Consider the following 25,966-nt stretch of genomic DNA (forward strand, 5'->3'; position numbering starts at 1 on the left):
CATCTCCCAAGAGCTTCCCAGTAGCCACTATGGCAAAGGCGTCCAAACTCAGAAGTTATTCTGCTCCCTCTGCTGCCTCTCCGCCTCACCCTCACTAACAATCCTCTTACCCAGCCACTCTGTCTGGAAGCTCTCATTCAGCTTCGACAGATCCTGGATGACCAGCCGGCAAGTCGCCATGACAGCTTCCTTGGGTGTAATAGACCCGTCGGTTTGGACGCGCAGTTCAAACGTAGCGAAGAGCGGGTGGGGCACTTTGTAGGCGGCGAACATGACGGCGGGGTTCTTGAGGAGCCGCTGCGCGAGGAGGTTGCCGAGCGTGTGGTCTTCTTTGTTGAAGGTGAAGACGGCAGTGTTGGGGACGCCTGTGCGAGGGTTGTTAGTTGGTGGGTGGAAGGGGGGAGGGAGTGTGCATGGACGGGATGGTGTGGGGTGCTACGTACGTGTCTCGGCTTTCTCTTCGACTTTCTGCTGGCCTTCGTCTAGCAGGAAGAGCTCGAATCTGTTCTCGTAGTCGTGGTCAGCTTTGTGCGTTACATGCCGGTTGTCTTTTGAGCTGTCGCGCAGTGCACAGTTTGGATTTTGCTCTATCAGTTGGCCGATCTTCGAGGAGAAGGATGTGCTTGGGTTGTCGCTCATTGGTTGGGGGTATCGAGGGTCTCGTTCGTCGGGGCGTGGGCGTGGTAGAGTCGTGACTTTCGTTGTGTCGCACGCTCTTGCCATCGGAGGTGTATATATGCGGCGCAGCGCGCTCTCGTGGTCACGCGGTAGTGTCGTGCGCCCATAGGAATGTGCGTCATTTCGATGTTTTCACGCGCTCGTGGTGAAAGCAGCGAACGCGCCGTGTAGGTTCGTCGTCACCGTGGTGTTGAACTGACATCGTCGACTGTGGACTGCGCGCAGTACAGAGATACTGTGTTGAAGAGGATGAACTGCAAAAGATGAAGCATACCTGTCTGGCGCGTTCATTTTGTCGGGTCTTTCTCCTCTCTATGCCTATCTACTCTTGTCCGTATGTCCGTATGTATGAATACGCCTATTGCGATCGCAAGTGAGGAAGGTGCGCGACGGCTGTAGCAGTGGAGAAACCCAAAAACCAACAAAAGAAGCAGCGCACGGTTGGTTCGAGTCGGAGGAGCTGTGGCAAGATTGCGATGGCGTGTGGTGGCCGCTGGGGAAGATTGCGGAGGTGAGGTTGACTTCCGCGCTCGACGTTCTTTGTGCCTTCACCCACCGCCTTCAGCTGCCTCGCGCAGCTTAGTCAACATGTGGTCCGGGCCCACATCAGCTTCTCCATCGCTACATTCCACGTCGACTGCCGAGCACCGATCTTCGACAATTCAGTCTCCAACAGTTTTTGCAGACCTTAGAAACCTACTGGAATATATACCAATGGCAGGTCCTGCGGCTTAGCCACACAGTCCACAAGTCGCCTCAGTACACGGCAAGGGACGCGATTGAAAGATGTTTGTATCTCGATGTTATGCTCGAGTTGCATGATATTCAGACAGCTACATATTTCTTCGGAGGCCCATCACCAAAACATGATGGGTGTCGCTGGCAAAAGCGACACAAAGAGTTTTCCCCTAATACAAACCACTGCCTTGAGCGACTGCGTGAGCGCCATTCAACGCCACAAACACCATGCTTCTCATGGGTACGCCCACACATCGCAAAAAAACCAGACTTTCCCACGCTAGAAGAACAACGCTAAGCAGGAACATTAAAATTATATACAAGCCAAGGGTGACGGGGCCTCGCAGAGGCGCTCTCTTTGCCAATCAGATTCCTTAAGACCGGTTAATCTGTGCTTGCTGCATACCGGGACTTTGTTGCATCTGTGGATTCTGAGGCGTGGCGCTCCGACTAGGTGGTCGGGCGTTCAATCCAGGACTGCCAGCCTGCTGTCTTGCCATCAGCCGTTGTTGTTGGACCAATTGGGCCTGATAATTCTGTACCGCGTTTGTTTGAGGAGCGTTGGCCATGCTACCGTTCTGCTGGAAATACTGATTATTCGCCATTTGTGGAGAAGGAGATATGCCAGGCGATCCAGCTGCTGCGCTCATTGCCTGCTGACTCAATGATGCCTGCGTACGTTGTTTAGCCAGGTAACGGTTGAGGTGGTCGGAGGCCTGTTTCGAAACTTGTTCTGGTGTCCATTCCGGATGTTGTCCCTTGATCTGGTTCTGGAAAGCTAGGAGCTGAGGCATGTGCCCACTCGATAGGGGGCGGGACGGTGTTTGCATGTTACCATTGCCCTGGCTCATTCGTGGGGATCCAGCGGTGTTTGCCATCCCATTCATGGAGTTGTTCATGTTCCCGTTCATTCCACCGTTCTGATTGGAAACGGGTGTCATCATATTCGCATTAGGAATACCGTTCATTCCCATCCCTTGGGTAAGATTGCTAGCCATGTTGATCTGTTGCTGTTGGAGTTGGAACTGGTGTTGTTGCGTAGCGTTAAATTGGCCTCTTTGCATGGCCATGCGCATCTGATCCGGCGGTCCCATACGCTGGGTGTTCTGCATATTGCCTTGCATTTGTGCTTGGGGAACGCCCGGTGTGCCCATCGACATGCCAGACATGTTGCCGTTAGCGAAGTTAGCTTGCATTCCCTGTTGAGATTGGTGTGCGCGGGCCGCCATTGCCGGGCCATTCTGCCCCTGTTGCAGAGACGCATTAGCCATTTGCGGAGGAACATTGTTTGTGCCCCCGGGTGTCCCGTTACGTTGCATCTGGTTCACACCATTCGCCATTCCTGGTTGCACCTGTATTTGGGCCTGCTGCCGCGCCATCATTTGTTGCTGTTTTCCGTCAGTGGTGTACTCATCGTGTAGGGACATGATTCTTACCCTAGCCATCATCTCCTGCGCAATGTGCCTTTGCTTCATTTTCTCTTCGCGTTCCCACTTCATACGACTAAACTCTTGTGGCGTTAGGGTTGTCTGTTTGGGTGGCGCAGGCTCATGTGCTTTTCGAAGCGCAGCGGCTTTCTGAGACTCCGCTTGCTTGTGGGCAGCAGACTCGCGCTTTCTGGCCAGCTTACGCATGCCATCGATGATAGCGAGATGTCTGTTTTCTCGCCTTCTTTCTACTCGTATTGGCGTAGTCGTGGGTCTTCTGCGCGGTTGACCTGGGGTCTGGCCTTGTTGCTGTTGCTGCTGCTGTTGAGCCTGGAACTGAGCGAAAACGGTCTTGTTGGCTTGCTCCAGTCGGCTTTGGTAGGTGCGGAAGTACTGTGTCTTGGACATCTCCGCCGGAAGACCTTCAAGCTGCACCCAGCGTTCAAAGCATTCCCATGGCGTTCGTCGACCGGATCCGGACACGAACATCGAAGGTAACGAAAGCTGCTGAGAGACCAGGGACCAGTTGAATGTATACTCTTTCACCAACGCCCGTAGCTTTTGGTCTTCTTCCCACAGCCACTGAGAGGGCGTGCGGTTTTCGAAGAAGGCAATAGTGGGCATGTTGAACTCTGTAGGTGGTCTGAATTGATGGGCAGCCTGAAGTCGGTCGCGAACATGCTTGTTCTCCGCGTTGAATAAGGCGACATTGGTCATTTCCGGTGGTAAGTCGTTGCGACAGAATAGGCGTCGACCTGGTGTGGATGGCATTGAATGTTCGGCTGACGTACCAGATCGACTAGGCGGCGAAGACGGCTCGTCTTCAGAGTCATAGTCATACCTGCTACGCTTCTTGGGTGGCCCTCGTATTTGCGAGACCAGCTTTCCAGTGACGAACTTGGAAACGGGAAGGATAGGTGGCTCTGAGAGAGAGAACGGGTTGGTGTCGCTGGAGCCCTCGAACATCGGGTCGTAAAGAGGCAGTTCCCGGAACATAGTATCACTGGCAGGTGTGCGGTCGATCTTCATGACCACGTCGTTGAAGCCTAGTGAGAATAGACCTGTAGGGGGGCTGGCGTTGACGGGAGTAAGTACATCGTCCTCATCACCGTATGACTCACTCTCCGTCTCGTGCGTACTCGAGTGGACAAGCTCTGGCGTAGGAGCATCATTCATCTCCTCGTCGTTGCTCGCACGCCTAGCCGACTTTGGAATGCATGCATTGACCCGTAGCGTTGATCGTTCTTCAGGTGTACTGGCCACGTACTCGGCACACCATTCCGCAAAAGTAGCGGCAAGTGCTTTCTTCCATTTCCTCTCTTCCTTGAAGTCTGTGTGCATCCACTTCATGTCGAGAAGCACTTGATCCTGGTGGGTAAATGGACGCTCAGGTTCGACGGCTTTCTGAAGTTGCCTCAAGGACCATCGGTTGGCATTCTGCAACTGGTACACTCTCTTCAAAATCTTGTAGTCTTGATGTTCACGAATCATCGCAAGCGTACCAGCCGTCGACACCGTCTTCCTTGCAGATGCTACAAGTTCCTGCAGAGGTACAGACCTAGGCGGGTGGTGAGCCTGGTACTTGAAAAGACCCTCTAGATAATCTCGGCTCGAATCTTCCGAAGCACCTTGGAGCGACGCATAATCTTCGTTGTACGATTGCAGGGCTTTCGATGCCCGTGTCGGTGTCTTCTTGGCGAACACGACGGTCGAGACTTCTTGTGACTTATTGCGAGCTGTTCTTGGTCTTGGAGGACTTGTAGATGCCGAATGATTACTTGAGCGGGGGGTTGGTATGGCTTTCGGTCCTGCCTTCTCAGCTATAATTTCAGAGACAGATTTCTGTCGTATTGCTCCAGAGGCGACGCGGGTAGTCATACGCCCGGGACGGGATGTTGGATGTTGGGGCGAGGACGTTGTTTGTGCATCCAGGGATGGTACGTCGCGCATTTCAATATCGATGTCAGCGGGAGGTGTGGGATGGTCGGCGGTAGGAGAGGCCTGTTGGTGGTCGATGGCTTGGTCGGCATTGTCGCGGTCCACAGTCGAAGGCTCCGCGGCAACGGTCGTTGGAGTTGGTAAAGAGTCAATGGCAACATCATGAACAGTCTTTGTTCCGATCGAGTCTTCTTCTTCTGTTTTTGCCGCACGGTAACCGCCGTCCACACCCTCCGTCAACGAATGTACGCCCCCGGAGGGCTGGGACTCGCTCAGACGACTCTTCCCATCGCGCGCTAACCGTATCGCCTGTTCGTCTTCGATCTGTTGCTCGATGTCTGGTGTAGGGGAGTCATCTTCTCTTGCTCGGGCGTTCTCTCTTGCTTCTTTCATTCGTTTGTGCAGAGCACGCTCGTGGTCATCCTTGACTTGCTGCGCGGCGGGGTCGAGGACATCGTCGTTTGGCAACGGGACGTTGTTGCGCTCCCTGTAAGTCTCCGAATCAGGACTGGTATCAGGCGAATGGTGTTGCGCGTGCGGTGTTGCTTGGGAGTAGGGCCCGACGGTCGATGACGGGGAAGAAACGTCGACGGGCGCATTCGTGGGTGGGATGGTAAGCCGTTCCTCTTCTCTTCGCTCCTTCTCGGCAGCTTTGTCCAATTTTCGCTCCGTCTCCTGCAGTCTGGCCTCTTGAACTTCTTTTGGTGGTAGATGAACGACTTGTGGTGGCTTCGGTTTGGCGTCCGTGGTGGCACTCGACGAAGATCCGTCAGGGAGGGTAGCAGCATTCGTGTCGTCGGCCGTCGGGGATGCAACAGCACTTGGGTCGACCGTAGTTTTGTCGCGAGGGGAATGTTCTTGATTGCCTGGAGCCTGGACAGCAAGGGTCGCGTCGGGTTGGGCATTGTTTGCTACCTCATCTTCTGTAGTGGGCGATGCAGCATGTGAGGCAGCCTTTACGCGGGGGACAACGTGGATAACGTCGCTTTGTAATGACGATTCGACTGAAGGTAAGGTTTGCGTCGCAACGGACGGCGAAGCTGAGGCGGCACGAAGTTGCTCTTCGAGGCTTGGGGTGCCGACGACGGGGGATGGCGACGGCTTGGTGAAGGTCTTGGTTGGATTCTGGAAGGGTAGGGTAGCAGGGAGTGGTGGCTGATGGTCAGTAACGGCCACTGGGAAGGGCAGCGTTGCATCGTTGAAGCGTCGACCTCTAGAGACGCGACCGTGTTAGCAGAGTGGAACGACGACAACGTGAACGTTGGCGACGAGTAGGTGCATGGTACTAGGGACAGGAGGGATCTTACTGTGAGATGTCGTTTTGGTCGAGAAAACGACGTTCCTCTTCGTCAGGTTCGCCATAGACGAAGTCGTCTGCTACGGGCTGGTGGCCGTTCAGAGCGGCATTGCAGCAGCCCGTGACCTTCCAGAGTGCCCGGAGATGGCGCTCCAACGTCGCGGATGTGAATCTGGGGACATTGAATTAGCACCACCACAACACGCAAATAAACTAAAACGAGCGATTTTTCCTTGTCGCATCGATGCATTTAGTTGATTCCATCGGCCAAATTGCAAACGCGATGGATAGTCGTGGACTTTGACTTACGCGGCTTCATTTGTCTTCTCCTGGCGTAAGGTTTCCCGTAAACTGTCGAGGGACATATGAAGACCGACGAACGGTGGCCGACATCCGTTATCCACGAGTGCCGCCGTTGTGATGAATTATCGGGGTTGGTGGTCGCGTTGGTTGATGGAAATGTGTTTTGCGATATGCTGGACTGATGGGCGGGACTGCGAGAACGTGAGGGAAGGGCTGCTCACGCCGCATTGCAGGGATGGCCGTGATAAGCCCTGCCTAGCCTGGTTCATTGGGCCAACCTTGGGACACTAGCTGCGCCTTACTCCACCCGGCCTAGCCCTGCCGTCTGCATCAAAAACTTCTGGATCGCAAGACGCGACGGCTGCGCGAAACAACGACGAGTTATCGACAATGGCAAAGAGAAAGAGAGAGACCGCCGAGAGCGCCGCCAAGGCGAAGGCGCTGAAGAGCTCCAAGGGCGCTGCTGCCTCCACCACAAAACAGCCGGCGACCAAGGAAACGGCAATCCGCAATAGCAAGGAAGGTGCAGCCAACGGGAAGATGGACCTGAGCATGAGCAAACTCCAGATCGATTCCACTGCAAAAAGCGAAGATTCTGTCCCAGATGTCACGACTGTGCAAGTCATAACCGGCTCCTACGAGAGAGTTCTGCATGGATTCGCAGCATCCATTCCCAGCAGTCTCTTCACCGGACAGGATGATGCATCGACACCTGAGACGGACAGGCCAAAAGTGGATTTTACCGACACATTTCTTTTCAACGCCCATTCATCCTCCATCCGCTGTCTTGCGTTGTCTCCGCTTTCGAATGAGACGTCCAAAATCACGTTAGCTACAGGCAGCACCGATGAGCGCATCAACCTGTACTCCATCTCGACCGCTCCCCCAATCGCCTCAAAACTCAGGCCAAAGCTACCTTCCCTCCATGGCGGCTCCATTACTGAAAATCCCAAGAACAAGGAACTTGGCTCATTGCTTCACCACTCGTCAAACATCACAGCCCTCTACTTCCCAACCAGGAGTAAGCTCCTCAGCTCCGCGGAAGACAGCACTATCGCCATCACGAGAACACGCGACTGGACTGCCCTCTCAACCATCAAAGCGCCAATACCGAAGCCCCAAGGCCGACCCAGCGGAGACACAGCCGGACCCGGCGAGGTACCCTCTGGAATTAATGATTTCGCCGTCCACCCCAGCATGAAGCTCATGCTGAGCGTAGGCAAAGGCGAAAAGTGCATGCGACTCTGGAACCTCGTAACAGGAAAGAAAGCCGGCGTGCTCAACTTTGACCGCAACATCCTCACCGCCGTAGGCGAAGGGCGCTTCGCATCCGGCGAGGGAAGGCGAGTCATCTGGGACAAGGAAGGCGAGGAGTTCGCCGTGGGCTTCGAGCGCGGCATCGTCGTTTTCAACATCGAATCCAAGCCAAAAGCAAAGATTGCACCGACCCCGAGGACTAAGATCCATCAAATGCACTACTTGCCGTCGGAGTCGCATCCGGGCACGCTACTCGTCTCAACCGAGGATGGCCGCGTTCTTCTCTTCGACACCAACACCACGATACCGACTGAATCGTCAGAGAAGAACAAAGACGAAGTTCCTGCTAGCAGATTAGTCGCTCAAATCGGTGGCCCAGCAGCAGGCATGACAGGCCGTGTCAAGGACTTTGAAATCGTCCAGCTCTCGCAAACAAATTTCCTCATCGTCACTGGTAGCAGCGATGGCACAGTGCGCTTCTGGTCACTGAGCACGGACGAGCTGAAGAGCGATGATGCGGGCAAGGCTGAAGGTTTCACAGCGGCGCAGGTCGGTAAGCTGCTTGGAACCTCTTCGACTGGTACCAGAATTACGTGTCTGAAGGCTTTCTCCATGACAGGCAAGCCGGATGAAGAGGGAGAAGAGGTCGTCGAGAAAGACGCAGTGATGTCGAGTAGCGAGGATGATAGCGAGTAGTTTAGACTTTGAGTTGTAGCATTCATGATACCACCACCTCGTTCTTGCGACTTCATCGCTATGTATCAATTTCGTGGAATGCGATCTACTAGCGTCTCGATGCTTATCTAAATTATACAACTTCCGTTCTACCTCTCTCTTCAAACTCTGGTCTTTCTACAAATTCATAGTGACGGTCATACTATTACTATGCACCAACAGCACCGGCGGTAAGCCTTGGCATAGGACCTCCAAATCACTAATGTATTTGACACTCTCTGCCTCGCTTTCACAAGTACCCTCCATAGGGCTGGGAAGCGTAGTAAACACAACTGCCGTCTCATCAGAATGCTTCCGTATAAGCTCATTTAGGATGAGATGTTGAGCGCGACACGGTAGGTCGTTGAAGGAGAGAGGGATGGCTTGTTGGGCAGGAAATCCGGAAGCTGGGGAGGCGGTACCCGTGTCAGTAGGTTGGTGAGATGATGCTGCGGCTGAGTGGGGACTGGAATTTGCTGGTGTATTTTCTGCGGCGAGTTGGGAGGGCTCTCCAGATGTCACAATGGGGTCTTGTTTGTTGGCTGTTGCTGGTTTGGGCGTATCGACGAATGTTATTGATGGGCCGGCCGTTTCCTCCGATGATATCGCTGTTCGGGGAGTTGGATTCGATGTGAACTTGGGCAATGACTGCCGACGCATTGTAGGCGGTTTGACTGCGGCTCGTGAGGATCCAGAGCGCTGAGAGGATGAACTGGCTACACTTTGGGAATTGGCTCGCTCTCCGGCGTGAAGAATAGCTGTGTCAGAGGCAACGGCGTCTGGGTGCGGTTTGAGCGGTGTCACCGACTGTGTGGTCGGTCGGTCATCTTTCTGCGAGGTGCTATCCTTCCGTGAACCTTTCCAAATGGCCTTACGGAGATCCAGCTGCCTGGTGAAGAAAGAGGTGCTGGGTGCCGTTTTTCGTCTTCTTAGTGACAGCCTCTGCCCGTTCTGGTCACTCTCATCACTCGATGCATCCAAGTCGTATTCGTCGAAGTTGCTGCCACTAACGACTGCCTCGCTATCAGAAGCCATTGCTTCATCGTCAGCATCGTCTTCCCTTCCGCCCGCTGAGGATGGTTGAGTGTCGCTATCGCTGTCTTCAAGTAGCTGGACAGGTATTCTTTGGCTTTGCATTTTGGCCCTTGCCCCATCCCCAAGATTGCCACCAGATGTTCTACTTTTTGCTTTACGTAGCATCTTGCGCAGAGCTGAGAAGCGCTTTGGGTTCGTCTCTTGCCTACCATGTTGGAACGAGGCAATAGGCCAACTGGTGACGGCTTCAAGAATATCGACAGTCTGTGCTAGTTCCTGGCTAGCACTCAAACTCTCGGGCTGACGTAGTCGTTTGATGTCTTGCCACCATCGCTCGTCTTCCAACGAGTAATCGATATCACGACCAGTCTGATCAAGGTGACCATCATCTCGTCCATTGATGATGACTTCGTACATGCTCAAATCTCCGGAGGACAACCAGAAGACGTGGACTTCAGCCTCAATGCGCAGATTACGCAGCAATGTAGTAACGCGACTACGCTCTTCCTCGACGTCTGTCTCATACTCCACGAAAACACAGACTCTCAACTTGTACATGCGCTTCCAAGACGGTACCGTGTGTAAGATGCATCCAAGCTGCAGGATGAGTGTATACGTGTCGAAATTCGTGGTCAGTACATTCTTGCGGATTGGCTCATCGCCAGTAGTAGCGACCTCGGCTGACATTTGAATCGGCCAAAGATCGATGTACTTCTTTGACGAATCCTCGATATCAATGTCATTGAGACCAATGAAGCTGAACGCTTTTTGTTTCACCGTAGGCTTGGTAGGCGGCACCTCGAGTTCCTGGAACCCCTTGCCTATAGCGACATTTGCTTGCAACCGGAGAATCAGATCTTCGATAACAGTGACGTAACTGCGTATAGCAATCGCGTTTTCTGGTTTCATAGCATCGGTGGGAAGCATACTATGGGTGTTTCCTGTGACGCGTCGCCTGGCTGCTGCTTGGATTGCTTTCCGAGAGATGGGATGGTTCATAGCCTTGCTGGATGGGCGTGATGGTTGGGGCGAAGGTATGCCGATGGAAGGCTGCGCTTGCCTCATCTCAGGTAGGTTGTAGAAGCCCATGACAACTATGTTTGGCCGCATGCCACCTAGCCCTGCACCTAGAACAAGGTTGCGAGCGCCCCACTCGACGGCAGGAGATATAGAGATGTTCACAAACGCTTTGATCCTGGAGAAGTCGATGTACTTTGTCCAAGACTGCTGTTGTCGTCTAGCTTCTGGCACAGCTTCCCCAAAGTCATCAGAGACAATGACGTGCCCAAGTACGAAGAGACCTCCCTTCTTCAGCGAATTGCAGAACTGGATCAACTTATACTGCCGCCGCGGATCATTGACTAAGAGTAAGATCTGGGGTCTCCAGAACTTGACATGCTCTTGGCGCAAGCGCAGCAAGTACTTTCGCACCTGGTGATAGATGAGACCCTGACTCACATCACCCCATGGCTTTGGCGGAGTAGTATAGTGAATCAGCAGGAAGATGATCATGAGCAGAGCTACACATCCAGATGCATAGAAGCCGTCGACGAAGAACATGGTACCTCCACAGACAACCGTCCCAACAGCAGCTGTGGGCCAGTTGAAGTAGTGGAAAGAGGGCCGGAAGTTTGGGGCAGAACCGATCTTGAGTAAGAAACAGGCCAAGTTGGTGACGAGAAATGTCATGAGATACTAGAGAGTGTTAGAATTTGAACAGATAGAGTTTGACTGACGACTGGTAGAGTAAGAGGGAGCACTTACTGTCATCGTGATAAATGAAGCAATCTGGTTGATGTCGGCAAACATTGTGATCTGAGCGATGATAAAAGTGATGATGATGGCATAGATCGGCTGTGCGAATGAAGCTACGTGGTTAGTATAGATATAGAAAAGATAACTGTAGACATCCTACCTCATCGGATTTCTTCGTGCCTTGTCCAAAGATCGAAAGTCCAGGAATAAGATTGTCGCGAGAAAGAGCCTGGAGGAGCTTGGCTGAGCCAATAACACCCATGAGTACCGAGAATAAGGATGTTGCCATCTCGCCAGCAAGCACGACCGCGCCAGATATGTTGGTCAGCTGGATGACATTTGTGTTGTTGTAGAAAGTTTCGCGTGCTATTGACGCCGCCATAGCGAAGATAACGAGTGTGTAAAGAATGAAGGTCAGACCTATGCCGTACAAGGTCCCTTTCGGGATGGCTTTACTTGGGTGCTTGAGGTCGCCACTCATGCTTGCACCGGCCAGAATCCCTCCCGTAGCTGGGAAGAGAATACCAAAGAGATCTTGGAAGTTCTCTCGGTGATGATCGACACTTCCCGCAGCTCCTCGCGTGAAGTGGGGTAGTAAGTTCTGACGGAACGTGTCAATGCTGAGGCCTGTGAAAACAATATCTTCTTTCGGGTTTTCGAACGGAGGCTTGAACACGGCGGACAGAGGAATACTGATAGTCGCGACCAACAAGACTAGTAGTAGGCCGTTGCTGCAGCGTGCGAAGAGCCCACTTCCAGCAAGGCAGATAAGTGTGCACGCGGCTAGAACCAAGGTAGCCCAGAGGAACTGCCACCAGTAGCTTTGAGGTAGCCACTCTGCCATGTCACCTCCATTGCTGCCGAAGTTCTCGATTAGACAGTCGATGAGACCGACAGCGTTGAGCGAGGTGTTGAAGACTGAGCCAAGATAGTAGACGATGCCTATCGATCCACCGAACTCTGGCCCCAGGCTGCGTGAGATCAAGTAGTACGCGCCTCCGCCTCTAACGGTGCCATTGGTGGCAACAGCGGAAATACTCAATGTAGTTAAGAGATTGATGGCATAAGCTGCTATCAGCATCCCCATCATGCCAATCAAACCAGCTTGACCGAGAAGGAAGCCGAATCTGAGAAACATCAAAATCGACAAGACATTGAGGGTTACCGGTACGAAAACTCCAGCGAAAGTGCCTAGTTTTTCGGTACCTCCAACGGGTCTGGGGAAAGCGCCAGGCCTTGGTTTGGTGGTTTCGCTGGCTGAGTGTCGTTTGCCGTCATTATTTGGCTCCTTCGCTAAATTGGATCGTGACGTCTGAAGGATACTCGAGAACCAGCTGCTCATCCCTCTCTGCTTGCTCCCCGTCCCTTGAGCGCCATCGTAGACATCTGCATCAGCTGGAAGCTGGCGTCCACTGCTTGGCAGAAGCGGTGTTTCCTCGTCAGGTGGTGGTGAATGCTGTACGAACGAGCGTCGATGCAGTCGCGCACTCTCATCTCGTGCTGTGCGGGTTGCAAAGTTGGAGCGTGTCCGCGGCAGGGTAAGCCTGGTCGTCTGGTCGTCGTCCGCATTCGTCATGGTCTCGGCATCGGGAACCTGGTTCAATGTTCGTGGCACGGGGTGTCACTGCGGCTCCGGTCAGGCCGTGCACGGGATGCGCCGATGAGCGTTAGATGGTGAGGTGTAGGAGCGAGACATGAACTGAACAGCTGAGGGTAACGACAGGGCAACACACCCGAGGAGCGATGACGCCGCATCTACATCGCGAACAGTAAAGTCTTCTGCTATGCTTCACTTGGCGGCTTAGCGCTCGCTTCTCGGTGGAAAGATGCAGGGCTTCCAACGGTGTGACATGGTCATCCCGCGCGTGGGGCGCCACATCTCTCCGGCGAATCGACGGATGACCTCAACCTCTCGGCACAGGCCTCGAAGCAGCCCGACTCAGCTTTCCTTGCTTCTTCTGCGCGTCTCCCTCTTGCTGCTGTACATTACGCGTAGCATCTCGAAGCCTCGCGGTATGTGTCCACTGGCCACGCCATCCATATAACTACCCGTAGCGTGTTTTATCGCTCAGCATTCCCTTTGCGACGTTAGACGCAGGTAGCCGAAGCTCGCGTTCCTTATCACAAAGTTCACTGCGGCTCCACAACACCACACACGCAGCCCAACATGTCGGGTGAGCGTTCGACCTCGACGAACCCACAGGCGGTGCCGTCGTCGCGAGATTCTCGACGAAGTTCTCCCGATACGCAGTCTGTTCGTGCAGGCTCTATCGCGCGACGGGGCTCGCCCGTTCCTTCCCTTCCCAACGGCACACCTGCCGTGCGCCAAATACCAACACCCTCCCAGACCCAGACGGCAAACTCGTCGTCGATACAGACACCGCTGCCTGGACGCGCAGATCCGCAGTCGTCCCTGCCCGGCCCAGCCGAGTCAAACCTCTCTTCAGCGCTGAAAGAGTCACTGGGCAATTCACCCCCACGGTTCGGCACGCCTCCGATACGCCCACTGTCCCCCGCCCAAGACGCGCCTCCTCGTGGCCCGCCTAGCAACTACGGTTCCTTTGACGGCCGCGGTCGCTCGCCTGTGCCGTATGAAGACCCCGAGATCGTGCGCCGGCATCTGGTAGGCCACTATGCCTCACCAAGCAGGTCGAATCGTGGAAGAATAGGCGATGACGATGCCCAATCAACTGGAACGAGGCCCGAGGAAGACGAGGAGCAGTTTTCGAGCTTGCAACTCCAGGGCGGCGACATCACGCGACAGATTTACAGGTGGAGCGAGCAGCAGGCGGCGGAAGAGCAGGGCAAGTTGCAGCGCAGCAAGAGCTTCCACGGTTCGCGACGTCGGCCTGAAGACGAAGCACTCGACATCGACTCCATTCGCCAGCCTGGTGGCTTCAGACGAAACTACTTGCGCAGAGCCGCTGGGAGTCCCTCACCCGGCCCGGGCCCATCTGGCTATGGAACAGTCCGACAGGCGCGCCCACCGCCGCAGGTCTTTACCAGCAACTTCTTGGAGTTCCTCACGTTATATGGCCACTTCGCCGGTGAATCTCTCGAAGAAGACGACGAGGTGTTGGGACCGGACGAATACTTCTCCTCTGATGCTCTGGATTCCGGCGCGCAGAGCGAAGACGAAGACCGTGAGTACGGCGAGTCGAGCGCACTGCTCACCCCTGGCAAGCGAAGAAAGCGCAAAGCGAAGAAGACCGGCACCGGCAGCCCCACAGGTGCAGCCATGCTGCTCCTCAAGTCGTTTGTTGGCACTGGTGTCTTGTTCCTGCCCCGAGCCTTCCTTAACGGCGGCATGCTCTTTTCCAATGTGGTACTCCTTGGTGTCGCGGGCCTCTCGTATGCCTGCTTTGTCTTGCTTGTTTCCACCCGGCTCGTGGTAGAGCACTCGTTTGGTGACATGGGCTTTCATCTCTACGGAAACTGGATGCGCAACATGATCAACTCTTCGCTTGTCATATCCCAGATCGGCTTCTCATCTGCCTACATCGTCTTTGTGTCTGAGAACCTGCAAGCCTTTGTTCTTGCGGTATCCAACTGCAAGACCTTCATCGACATCAAGTACATGATCATGATGCAGATGGTCATCTTCTTGCCCTTGTCGCTCTACCGCAACATCAACAACATCCAGAAGCTCGCATTGGTGGCAGATCTCTTCATTCTCATGGGTCTCGTATACCTGTACTACTACGATCTCTTCACCATCGTCGACCAGGGCGGTATCTCTGACATTGTCAACTTCAACGCCAAAGACTGGACGCTCTTCATCGGTACCGCCATCTTCACATTCGAAGGCATCGGTCTCATCATCCCTATCCAGACCGGTATGAAAGACCCGAAGAAGTTCCCCAAGGTCCTGGGAGGTGTCATGATCATCATCACCGTCATCTTCCTTAGCGCTGGAGCCCTTTCCTACGCAGCATTTGGATCTAAGACGAAGACTGTGGTACTTCTCAACATGCCTCAGGATAACAGATTCGTCAATGGTGTTCAGTTCATCTACTCGCTCGCCATTTTGCTATCTACGCCATTGCAGATCTACCCGGCAATCGAGATTACCAGCCAGCAGTTGTTCAGTAGAACAGGAAAGTACAATCCGTACGTCAAGTGGAAGAAGAACTTCTTCCGCTTCTTTATGGTCTTGGTGTGCGCTTGCCTTGCTTGGGCCGGTGCGGGTGACTTGGACAAGTTTGTTAGTCTGGTAGGAAGCTTTGCCTGCATTCCGTTGGTCTTCATCTATCCTGTAAGCACATATCTTCCTCTGACTTGCTCATTGCTAACAATATATAGCCCATGCTCCATTATCGGGCTGTCGCGCGCACAACCACTGCACGTGTATTGGACGTACTGCTTTGCATCATCGGTGCAGTTGGCATGGTATATACCACAACTCTCACTGTCCAGAGCTGGATCCACGGAGGTGCTCCCAAGGCTCCCGGCTACTGTGACAGCCGGTAGTCGACGGTTCCCGATCGCAAATTGCCTTATTCCTCGTTTTGCATTGCATGTAGCATTTCAGCGATGTACATCAGCACTCATCTTTGGTCATCTCTCATCATAGAAGTTACGCTAGGCAGGTTTGGGTTTAGGCGCACTCCAGGGCTTTTACGCGGTCTAGTCCATGTGCATGAGTAGAAGCGGCTAGGCACGAACTCGAATCATTGTAGAACCCGACTGGTGTCTCTTTTTGCTTTTCAATGTCAACTGCACTGTGACATAAATGTGAAAACGTTGCATATATGCTTGGGCGTGTTCAATGCTGTGATGTGTCCTTAAAACGGCAAGCAGCATCTGAAACGGGGTGAGGCAAATGGTGTGTTTATTTCTCCGAAGATGCAGCGGGGATACCTAGCTGCTGACCAGGGCCGCGATACGAGACGATACAATACTGGTGCAACCTTTGGCGAGTAGGATACGAAGTACATGCGGGGCGCGGAAAGACCGGAATGAGGAGTCGGCACGAATGCAACGGCACGACTGTTGTCAAGGCGTGCATGTGCGGCTGATGTTCGTATACGCCACTTACGGTGGGGTTTCAGATGCCGTGTTTGTGGTATGGATGGCAATTTAGAGGCGGTCAAGACAATCGAACTGCTAAGGCATCCAGACGTTCCCAACGGACGCAGGCCAAAGGTTCTTGTCGGCACGCTTTCCTATAGTCGAGCTCACACCTGCAGAAAGGTAGACTAAGCTTTTGGCCAGAGCGGAACAAGCGCGCAGTAGCTACAAGGTGCTCACCGTTGTTCGACTTCAGATGCAGTTGAGCAGACGTACACGCCCCGAAGTCTCAGCTCTATCTTCCACGTTTGTGGTTCCAGTGCGTGATTCGTTGGCAGCATCGGCCACAACGGGTTGAAGACATTCTCTGGCTCCTGTGAGGTGTGCGTTGTTGGCGCTCATGCGTGAAATGCAGACCTGCAGGGCCAGACGATATTGCTTCTCACCGTCTGATTCAGACAATACTGCACACGGTGGGGAGCACATTGCGGGTAAACCTGCGCCGTTAGTGGGACGGTTGGTGCAGCTAACGACTGGGTTCCACCCATCTGCCATGATTTGTTTTCGCATATCGGTTTTCTCCAAGCTGTCGACCATATCAGCAGAAGATCACCAAACAGAGTTTACACGAGATGTCAAGTCGTGACGCACGGCGCTGGCTTCCCAATTTGGAGCCGTACCTGCGCTGACGTAGCGGATCCAAGATATTGGACGACGAAGCAGAATTAGAAACCTATCCATAAGCACAGTCTTTGGGCGAGCTTGAGGCCTCGCATGCGGCGAATGCGGCGCCCGTCAGGACGCGAGTGGCATAGTGGCCGCGGTGTAGCATTGCGAAGAGAAGATTTCTGGCATCTTGACATGAAAATAGTCGAGGAACGGGCCTAGCGTTGCTATTTTGGAGGTGCTGCGCCTCTTGGTCCCTGAGAAACGATGGATAGCGGGCGATCAGGTCAGGAACAGCAGCGGGGGCTATTGGCTGGCAGCATCGCGGAAGCCGATGGACCAGGATGACTCCGCGAGACATGACGAAATAGGGGACAGTGAGGGAGGGCGTGGCAGAGGGTCGCAGGGCTGCGAGGGCGAGATTCAAGGGTGGTAGAGCGGCGTCACAGACGGGTGCGATACGCTGCATTGGCGAGGCTAGCCAGGCCGGGTGGAGAAGGGCGTCGCTGGGGCATGCTCAGTGCTTGGCCCTGGAAGATATAAGTCAAACACACCACCGCTCTTTCTCTGCTCACACACCTGTCTGCTTCCCCCCGCACCCTACTTTCTTGCACACGCCCAATTGCCTCCGACTGCCTTACAATCGCTTCCATTCATATTCAGCACCCTACTTTCGTTTCGTCGCCATGTGGTAAGTCCCCGCCGCCCCACTATGCGAAGCTGTGCCAGCTACAGCGAGGCTCTGAACACGGGCTAACGACGGTGTCTGCAGCGGTATCTTCGGCTACATCAACTACCTGGTGGAGAAGGACAGGAAGTACATTCTCGACACACTCATCAATGGTAAGCAATCCCGCAGCCGCTCCCCCAGACGCGCGTTCCACGGAGTCGGAAGTGGTTTGGTGGGGCTGGAGGGCGATCACTAACACGCTGTCCCCTCAGGTCTGCAACGTCTAGAGTACCGTGGTTACGACTCGGCCGGTCTTGCCATTGACGGTGACAAGAAGAATGAGGTCTACGCCGTCAAGGAGGTCGGCAAGGTCGCCTCGCTGAAGAAGCTCGTCGAGGAGCAGAACTTCGACCTCAACAAGGTCTTCGACTCGCACGCCGGTATCGCCCACACCCGATGGGCCACCCACGGTCCCCCATCGCGTGTCAACTGCCATCCCCACAGGTATGTCACGTCCACGTTCTTTGGACCACCCAGAGCACGCACTAACCGCCCACCAGGTCCGACCCCAACTGGGAGTTCTCCGTCGTCCACAATGGTATCATCACAAACTACAAGGAGCTCAAGACGCTGCTCGAGAGCAAGGGCTTCAAGTTCGAGACGGAGACCGACACCGAGGCTATTGCCAAGCTCACAAAGTACATCTACACCGAGCACCCCGATCTGAGCTTCCCCTCGCTCGTCAAGGCCGTCATCAAGGAGCTTCAGGGTGCCTTTGGTCTTCTCCTCAAGTCCGTTCACTACCCCCACGAGGTCGTTGCGGCCCGCAAGGGTTCTCCCCTCGTCATCGGTGTACGAACACAGAAGAAGATGAAGGTCGACTTCGTCGATGTCGAGTACAACGACGAGGGTGCTGCTCTCCCCGCTGAGAGCGCCTCGCACAACGTCGCGCTGAAGAAGTCCAACAACTTGCTCGCTCCCCCTGACAAGTCGCTCCTTCACCGATCGCAATCGCGCGCTTTCCTGTCCGACGACGGCGTCCCGATGCCCACCGAGTTCTTCCTCTCGTCCGACCCCTCCTCCATCGTCGAGCACACCAAGAAGGTCCTGTACCTCGAGGACGACGACATTGCACACATCCACGAGGGTTCCCTCAACATTCACCGTCTGCACAAGGATGACGGCTCGTCCAACGTCCGCACAATCCAGACTCTTGAGATCCAGCTCCAGGAGATCATGAAGGGCCGTTTCGACCACTTCATGCAGAAGGAGATTTTCGAGCAGCCCGAGTCCGTCGTCAACGCCATGCGTGGTCGTCTCGATGCTGTCAACAAGACCGTCACTCTTGGTGGTCTCCGTCAATACCTCTCTACCATCAGGCGATGCAGGAGAATCATCTTCGTTGCCTGCGGTACTTCGTACCACTCGTGCATGGCTGTCCGTGGTATCTTTGAGGAGCTCACTGAAATTCCCATTGCCGTTGAGCTGGCCTCCGATTTCCTTGACCGTCAGGCACCCGTCTTCCGGGACGACACCTGCGTCTTTGTCTCCCAGTCTGGTGAGACTGCCGATTCCCTGGGTGCTCTCCGCTACTGCTTGGAGCGCGGTGCCCTGACTGTCGGTATCGTCAACACTGTCGGTTCCTCCATCTCTCTCCTCACCCACTGCGGTGTGCACATCAACGCTGGTCCTGAGATCGGTGTTGCCTCCACCAAGGCCTACACCTCGCAATTCGTCTGCATGGTCATGTTCGCGCTCTCTCTCAGTGAGGATCGTGCATCCAAGCAGAAGAGGCGGGAGGAGATCATCGAGGGTCTCACCAAGATCTCGGACCAGTTCAAGGAGGTGCTCAAGCTCGACCAGCCCATCAAGAAGCTTTGCGAGAGGTTCAAGAACCAGAAGTCCCTGCTGCTTCTCGGCCGTGGCTCTCAGCACGCTACCGCGCTCGAGGGTGCTCTCAAGATCAAGGAGATCTCGTACCTTCACTGCGAGGCTGTCATGTCTGGTGAGCTCAAGCACGGTGTCTTGGCTCTGGTCGACGAGAACCTCCCTATCGTCATGATCCTTACCCGTGACGACATCTTCGCCAAGTCGCTCAACGCATACCAACAGGTCATTGCCCGTAGCGGACGACCAATCATCATCTGCAACGAGAACGACCCCGAGTTCCCTACCGACAAGACAGACAAGATCGAGGTGCCCAAGAACGTCGACGTTCTCCAGGGTCTCATCAACGTCGTTCCCCTGCAACTCATGTCCTACTGGATGGCGGTTGCCGAGGGTGTCAACGTTGACATGCCCCGCAACCTGGCCAAGTCGGTTACCGTCGAGTAGATGTATTATGGATATGGCGTTCTCTAGGATAGAGAAGCTGGTGTGATTTGGATTTGATTTACGATTGAAAGCTCTTGGATGTAGCTTATGTGTATGGCATGGAAACTTTTACGATATCTAGAACTCGGAGCGATGCGATGCTCTGATTGAATGAACAAAATTTCAAACACATCTGTCCCATTTTGTGACTGTCTTGACGGGTCAGGACGAGAATTCATTGCAATCAACGAGAGGCGTTTGAGGGAAGCTTACCCCTGCTCGCGATGACACCATTGCACGATGCGGGATCCCTGCCTTTCGGTTGCGGGGCGGCTCCCAATGTGGTGTGCTCAGCAGCTCGTTCCTGCATTCTTCAGCCCACCCAGTCGCCGTTCCCGCTCGACCTTCACCACAGCGACTCCACTGTTCCATCGCACCTTCTCAATCTACCCACAAACTTGCACACGCGCAACGGCAACATGGCAACCATCAAAGGCCCCGGCGCCCCCAAGACGTACGATGGTAAGTAGGCAAGCAAGCTCCGAGCAACCCCGCCCCCACCACCTCATTGTGCGACTGACTGAAGCTGTGCAGGCTCCGCACTCCGCATTGGCATCATCCACGCACGCTGGAACACCAAGATCATCGATGCGCTGCTCGAGGGAACCAAGAGGAAGCTTAAGGAAGCGGGAGTCAAGGAGGAGAACATAGTCGTGCAGAGCGTGCCTGGGAGCTACGAGCTGCCCTATGCCGTCAAGCAGTATGTCCCCTCATACGACGTTGTAATCCGGGCACAAAGCTAACAGGCACCTCCACAGACTATACTCGGCCTCACAAATCCAATCCTCGTCCACAGGCGTCGTAGGCGCAGCAGCAGACCTCCTCGGCTCCACCTCGGACCTCACAGCCCTCACTGGAGCGTCGCAATCCAAGACGTCCAACTCGCCCTTTGACGCGATAATCGCGATTGGCGTGTTGATCAAGGGAGAGACGATGCACTTCGAGTACATCTCGGAGGCGGTGAGCCATGGACTCATGCGCTTACAGCTCGACAACAACGTGCCCGTCATCTTTGGCCTGTTGACGCTATTGAGCGATGAGCAGGGACTCATGAGGGCGGGGATTGGTGGCGCGGATGGCAAGAGCGGACACAATCATGGCGAGGACTGGGGGAGTGCCGCGGTGGAGTTGGGTGTCAAGAGACGGGGGTGGGTTGAGGGCAAGTTTGTGGACTAGGAGGTGGTGTGAGGATACGGGGACACAAAGATCTAAGTGACCGGGCCACTACTAGGCTCTGATTTGCACATGCTCATAGAAGGCATGCGTGTCCAAAATGGAATCACGCAGCTATAGCTTTGGGCATTACGCACCCTCTCCTCTTCATGAACCAGTGTTCGTAGCTTTGGTACTACAATACGTGCTCACGTGCTACATGGCCCTCTATCGTCCCACGTGCTTTTCAAACGCGTTTCCAGTATTGAACGGTGCTGTGCTGCGCTGGCCATGTCCTCGTGCGACTGGAGTGGGCTAGCGTAAATGCATAGTGTACGCAAGGCGATCGCGATGACGCTTGGGCTGGAGGGATGCGGCTTGACAAGGTGGTGCGCGCGTGCGAGATTCAGTCCAGGGCGGCAATTCCATGCAGGAGACGATGGCGGAGATTATGCGACCATGTTGGTCAAGGCTGGTCGCTGCAATGCAACAGAATTGTTGAGTGCAAGAGGGATGGTTGGTGGACGAGAGAAGCACTCTCCTTTTCCCGCCAGGGCCTTGGAAGACGCTAGTCCAGGCGCAGTGCCTCGCCTTGGAACCTCAGATTCCCTGGACGACGGCTCTTACTCACCACCAGCCCCATCTGTGCGAGCAGAGCGCAGTCGACCCCATCGCCCGGCCCATCTTTCCTCCCTGTCTTTCTCCCTTGCCTCCGCCGCCTGTCCCCGGGTGCCCCGACACGTCCTCACCGCGTGGTGCGCGTAGTCCATATCCCGTTCCTGGCCTGCAGCTGCATCGAGTACAGCAGCGCGCGGCGCCCCTACCCACGCCTCTTCTATCACACCCGGCTATACAGTGATGGCGGCAGCATACACGTGCTAATACAAGGTCGATCGATAGTGTGGTGCGCTTTTGCAGCGCAGCCATCAGAGACTGGGCTTCGACATCAAGTCCATGTCAGGCACGAGACGCGGCGAACGAGAAGACAGGTCTCTGCGGCGGGAAGCCTCTCGTCGCCCCGGCTCGTCTGCCCCCTCGCACGCAGCTTCGGCGGCCACAGCGACACCGGCAGCGGGTGAAACGCGCAGGAGCACGCGCAGGAACAAGTCGGATTCACCCAACAACGATGCGCAGCGCCCTAGCGAGCTGCTAGACGACGTTGACTCGGACGCCTCTGCTCCTACGCCCGCCTCGTCCACTTTCTCCGCGCCTTCCACCATGTCGCGTTCTGGTCAAAATATTTCTCTCCACGCCCTCACACCCTTGACCAGCTCAGACTCGTCTCCGCCGGGCAAGCTGCCCAGTCCACGCTCTTCCAAGCTCTCGCATGAGACGATGCACAAAACCTCGTCCTCTACACACGCGGCGCCATCGAGCGCGCCCAACAATGTCGCCGATACCATCACCCCCATAAACACGCCGCCCGAGACGCGCATCTCCGTCTTCCCAGCCGACGGCGTGCTGGGACAACGCTCCACCTACGACGCACAGCTTGACCCCAAACTCGATAAGAAGGCGCGAGGAAGGGGAACGGCGAAATACACCACAATACTGGACAAGGTACGTGAAGGTTACAAATACATACATAGATGTGGTCGCCCTGTGACGCTAAGGCTAACTTAACTTGTGTTACAGGGCGACCCATCTCCTCCTCCCGACCCACGCCTGGCCATTGCCGGCTACACCACTGGCAACTATGTCATCAAGACATCCTTCACGGGCGCTCCCAAATCAAAGCTCCGAGTAGCGCCATACGTCGCTAAGCCCTACTCTTTTGATCAACGCATATCATGCGGACCAGGGCCTGCAACCCAAGTCGTTGTGACGGGCTTCGATCCCTTGACACCAGATGCGCAATTGCGTGGTTTCTTCTCCACTTATGGCCAAGTAGAGACGCTCCGCAACCAAGTACATCCCGATAACGGCAGCCCACTTGGGATATGTCTGGTCAAGTTTCGCGACACCCCACCAACGCGCGGAGTACCTGGCATCAAAGCAACCACCTCAGCAAAGCGAGCTGAGCGCGAAGGCACAAATCAGCGCATTGCGCAGCACACGATCAGGGTGAAATCTGATCGCGAGGGCCGGAGATGCCAGAAACTCATGGATATGGCGGTGCAGCAGACCCGGAAAGAGGAGGAGAAACAGCGTGCCAAGCTCGCAGCGAAGACTGCGAGCGTTGCGGCACCAGCTACACCGGGAGCCTTTGATCTGCCGGCAAACGTTCCCAAAGGCCCATCTGGCAAGGGCGCGCGTCCGCCAATCCCGATCCCCCGAGAACCCTTGACAAGGAAAGCCGCACTCTCCTTCCTGATCGAACGCGAACCGGTCAAGCCTACGCTGAAACGGAAGCCTTATATCTTCATCGCACACGCATACGTACCCGTCCTCAGCACAACCGTCGAACATCTCAAGAAGCGGTTAAAGAACTTTCGGTGGGCTTCGGTGCGATGCGACCAGACGGGTTACTATGTGACTTTCGAAGAGTCGAAGCGTGGTGAAGACGAGGCCGTTCGATGTTACAAGGAATGTCACATGCAGGCTCTATTCACCTACGTTATGAACATGGAGTGCAACCAATACGGCGACCCGAACTATGAGCGGAGTCCCAGCCCAGAGCGCGTGGTAGCCGACAAGAAGCGGAAGGCCATCGAAGAGCGGATAGAACATGAAGAGGCGGAAGATCTTGAGTGGGAAAAGAAGCAGCGGGCAGACTCGCTGGATCCTGTACGAGCCGCTTTGGACGTGCTCAAACAGGAGCTCCAAGAGAAGCTTCTTGGTGACATTAAGACGAAATTGGCCGCGCCCACTATACTGGAACTCCTGGAACCGGATCTTCATGTGGAAAAGCGTCGCAAGTTCAATGTTCCGGCTCCGCCTACGAAGGAAGAAGTTGTTCGACCACCCGCACTTCTCGCCCCAGGATTCGACGCCTTTGGAGCTGGTACACCAAAGGGCCGCAATGGTGGTTTTGGTGGCCGCAACGCACGCAGGTCGCTGGGTGTATTTGATCCCAGCACCAGGCGTGGTAAGAAACCTCCGAAGGTTGTCAATGCATTTGCGGACGAACGAAGGAAGGCATCTGCGCCTAAACCCCGTGTTGCCCGTGGGCTGCATCGCCAGATGATTGAGATGTTCGAGCCGGAGGAGTCGGACGATGAGAGTCGCAGCCAGCTCACTCGCGGTACTGAGGAGCAAGAGAGCCGACCCATCAGCCGTGCTCCTTCCACCGACGTTGAAGAGGAGGTGGAAGAGTCATCGAGAGCCCACCGCGCTAAACGGCGCCGTATCGAAACGGGCTGGGGCGAAGACAGTGACGAGGAGATGGACGACTCGCATGCCAGGAGTTTGCTTGCCCATTGCATTCACAAGGATCCAGAGAACATGGCCGAGAAAGAGCTGGAACAAGTACTCGCAATTCTTCCTCGTTCGTCGCCTATTTGGAAGAAGGCAGACAAAGCACTCAAAGGGTTCAGGAGGTTACGGAAAATTGAGCAAGAGGCTGATGCAATCTTTGGGGTGGAAGCAAGCCCGATTGACAAACTTGAACCTGAAGTCGTCATCACCCATGATGATGAAGCACTCAAGCCCATCGAGACTACTGAACTGCCAGAGACGCTCACGACACTCAAGAAGAAAGCTGCCACCAAGCCCAAGAAGAAGACCAAGAAGCAGCTCGAAGAGGAGGCCAAGGCTGCTAAGGTCGAGGTCACGGAGATCGAGACGCCTGCGGAAGAGGAGATAGCTGAAGCGAAAGAAGTCAAGGAGGTCATCGAGGAGGTCGTGGTTGAGGAGTCGACGCCGGAAGACGACGAGCGGGCCTCTTCTGTGTTCTGGGGCGTGTCCTCGGTTGAGCCTCGTAAGACTGTTGAGGATGACCTTAGTGTTGTAATGGACATTGACGGTTGGCAACACATGCTCAAAGACGACGAAGATCTACGTCACCTCAAGGCTGCCATGGAGTCCATCAGTGCAGCCAAGATTGGCGATGCACAATCCTGGGCATGGAAACAGAAGTCTATTAAGCATCTTAACCGCAACGGCGAGGAGGGTGTCTCGCGTACGGAAACCAAGATCGAAGGGTACTACGTTCCCAACGCGACTGGCTCGGCTCGTACGGAGGGTGTCAAGAAGATTCGCGAGTCTGAAAAGTCAAAATACCTCCCTCATCGTATCCGCGTCCAGAAGGAGCGCGAAGAGCGCCAGCGCCGCGCCAAGCAAGAAGAGCGAAGCGTCGTCTCTGTTGAAGGCTTCAAGTTCCAGACCAGCTCCAACAAGACATCCACCGCCAATTCGCGTGCCAACCGCGCCAACAACCGTCGCATGGTCAACGATATCAACATATCCAAGAACATGTCCGGGGCAGAAGGCGATGCCCTCCGTTTCAACCAGCTGAAGAAGCGCAAGAAGCTAGTCAAGTTCGACCGTTCCGCCATCCATAACTGGGGTCTTTACGCCCAAGAGCCCATCGCCGTCAACGACATGATCATCGAGTACGTGGGTGAAAAGGTTCGACAACGCGTTGCCGATCTCAGGGAAGCCAAATACGACATGCAAGGTGTTGGATCGAGTTACCTATTCCGCATTGACGAAGACACGGTCATCGACGCAACCAAGATGGGAGGCATTGCAAGATTCATCAATCATTCTTGTACGCCAAACTGCACGGCCAAGATTATTCGCGTCGACAACACGAAGCGTATTGTCATCTACGCGCTGCGGGATATCAACTCTGGTAAGCACAGTTCCTTTTTCCGGACAATCCGTGCCACTGAACATCTACTGACCATGTTTCCAGATGAGGAACTCACGTACGACTACAAATTCGAGCGTGAAATGGACGCTACGGACCGTATTCCCTGTCTCTGTGGTTCTATCGGCTGCAAGGGCTTCCTCAACTAGTCAGTTTCGCATGGCCTCAGCTCCGCTTCGGCTCCCTTAGTACATTATCTT

At 54.8% G+C, this 25,966-nt stretch overlaps 8 protein-coding genes across 8 annotated transcripts; 5 read left to right on the plus strand and 3 right to left on the minus strand.

The window, feature by feature from the left end:
• Positions 1 to 48: 48 nt before the first annotated feature.
• On the minus strand, positions 49 to 639 carry J4E93_007278 (uncharacterized protein; the record flags this gene model as incomplete). The annotated part of the gene is made up of 2 exons (XM_049345188.1): positions 49 to 365; positions 444 to 639. The coding sequence occupies 2 exons, from the start codon at positions 637 to 639 to the stop codon at positions 49 to 51; spliced, it is 513 nt and encodes a 170-aa protein (XP_049197418.1).
• Positions 640 to 1,790: 1,151 nt separating this feature from the next.
• On the minus strand, positions 1,791 to 6,443 carry J4E93_007279 (uncharacterized protein; the record flags this gene model as incomplete). The annotated part of the gene is made up of 4 exons (XM_049345189.1): positions 1,791 to 2,804; positions 2,853 to 5,994; positions 6,089 to 6,250; positions 6,388 to 6,443. 4 exons carry the CDS (start codon positions 6,441 to 6,443, stop codon positions 1,791 to 1,793), a joined length of 4,374 nt encoding a protein of 1,457 aa, XP_049197419.1.
• Positions 6,444 to 6,771: 328 nt separating this feature from the next.
• On the plus strand, positions 6,772 to 8,334 carry J4E93_007280 (uncharacterized protein; the record flags this gene model as incomplete). The annotated part of the gene is made up of 1 exon (XM_049345190.1): positions 6,772 to 8,334. The coding sequence occupies one exon, from the start codon at positions 6,772 to 6,774 to the stop codon at positions 8,332 to 8,334; it is 1,563 nt and encodes a 520-aa protein (XP_049197420.1).
• Positions 8,335 to 8,490: 156 nt separating this feature from the next.
• J4E93_007281 (uncharacterized protein) lies at positions 8,491 to 12,718 on the minus strand (the record flags this gene model as incomplete). The annotated part of the gene is made up of 3 exons (XM_049345191.1): positions 8,491 to 11,082; positions 11,152 to 11,241; positions 11,303 to 12,718. The coding sequence occupies 3 exons, from the start codon at positions 12,716 to 12,718 to the stop codon at positions 8,491 to 8,493; spliced, it is 4,098 nt and encodes a 1,365-aa protein (XP_049197421.1).
• A 591-nt stretch (positions 12,719 to 13,309) lies between these two features.
• Positions 13,310 to 15,612, plus strand: J4E93_007282 (uncharacterized protein; the record flags this gene model as incomplete). Its single annotated transcript, XM_049345192.1, has 2 exons — positions 13,310 to 15,397; positions 15,445 to 15,612. The coding sequence occupies 2 exons, from the start codon at positions 13,310 to 13,312 to the stop codon at positions 15,610 to 15,612; spliced, it is 2,256 nt and encodes a 751-aa protein (XP_049197422.1).
• Positions 15,613 to 17,504: 1,892 nt separating this feature from the next.
• On the plus strand, positions 17,505 to 19,822 carry GFA1 (glutamine--fructose-6-phosphate transaminase (isomerizing); the record flags this gene model as incomplete). Its single annotated transcript, XM_049345193.1, has 4 exons — positions 17,505 to 17,509; positions 17,591 to 17,661; positions 17,761 to 17,992; positions 18,049 to 19,822. 4 exons carry the CDS (start codon positions 17,505 to 17,507, stop codon positions 19,820 to 19,822), a joined length of 2,082 nt encoding a protein of 693 aa, XP_049197423.1.
• A 458-nt stretch (positions 19,823 to 20,280) lies between these two features.
• On the plus strand, positions 20,281 to 21,037 carry J4E93_007284 (uncharacterized protein; the record flags this gene model as incomplete). The annotated part of the gene is made up of 3 exons (XM_049345194.1): positions 20,281 to 20,323; positions 20,396 to 20,561; positions 20,620 to 21,037. The coding sequence occupies 3 exons, from the start codon at positions 20,281 to 20,283 to the stop codon at positions 21,035 to 21,037; spliced, it is 627 nt and encodes a 208-aa protein (XP_049197424.1).
• A 930-nt stretch (positions 21,038 to 21,967) lies between these two features.
• J4E93_007285 (uncharacterized protein) lies at positions 21,968 to 25,915 on the plus strand (the record flags this gene model as incomplete). Its single annotated transcript, XM_049345195.1, has 3 exons — positions 21,968 to 22,573; positions 22,649 to 25,748; positions 25,812 to 25,915. 3 exons carry the CDS (start codon positions 21,968 to 21,970, stop codon positions 25,913 to 25,915), a joined length of 3,810 nt encoding a protein of 1,269 aa, XP_049197425.1.
• Positions 25,916 to 25,966: the final 51 nt, after the last annotated feature.

Source organism: Alternaria ventricosa (genome assembly GCF_023758065.1).
Source record: "Alternaria ventricosa strain BMP 2768 chromosome Unknown scaffold_13, whole genome shotgun sequence".
Taxonomy (NCBI): Eukaryota; Fungi; Ascomycota; class Dothideomycetes; order Pleosporales; family Pleosporaceae; genus Alternaria; species Alternaria ventricosa.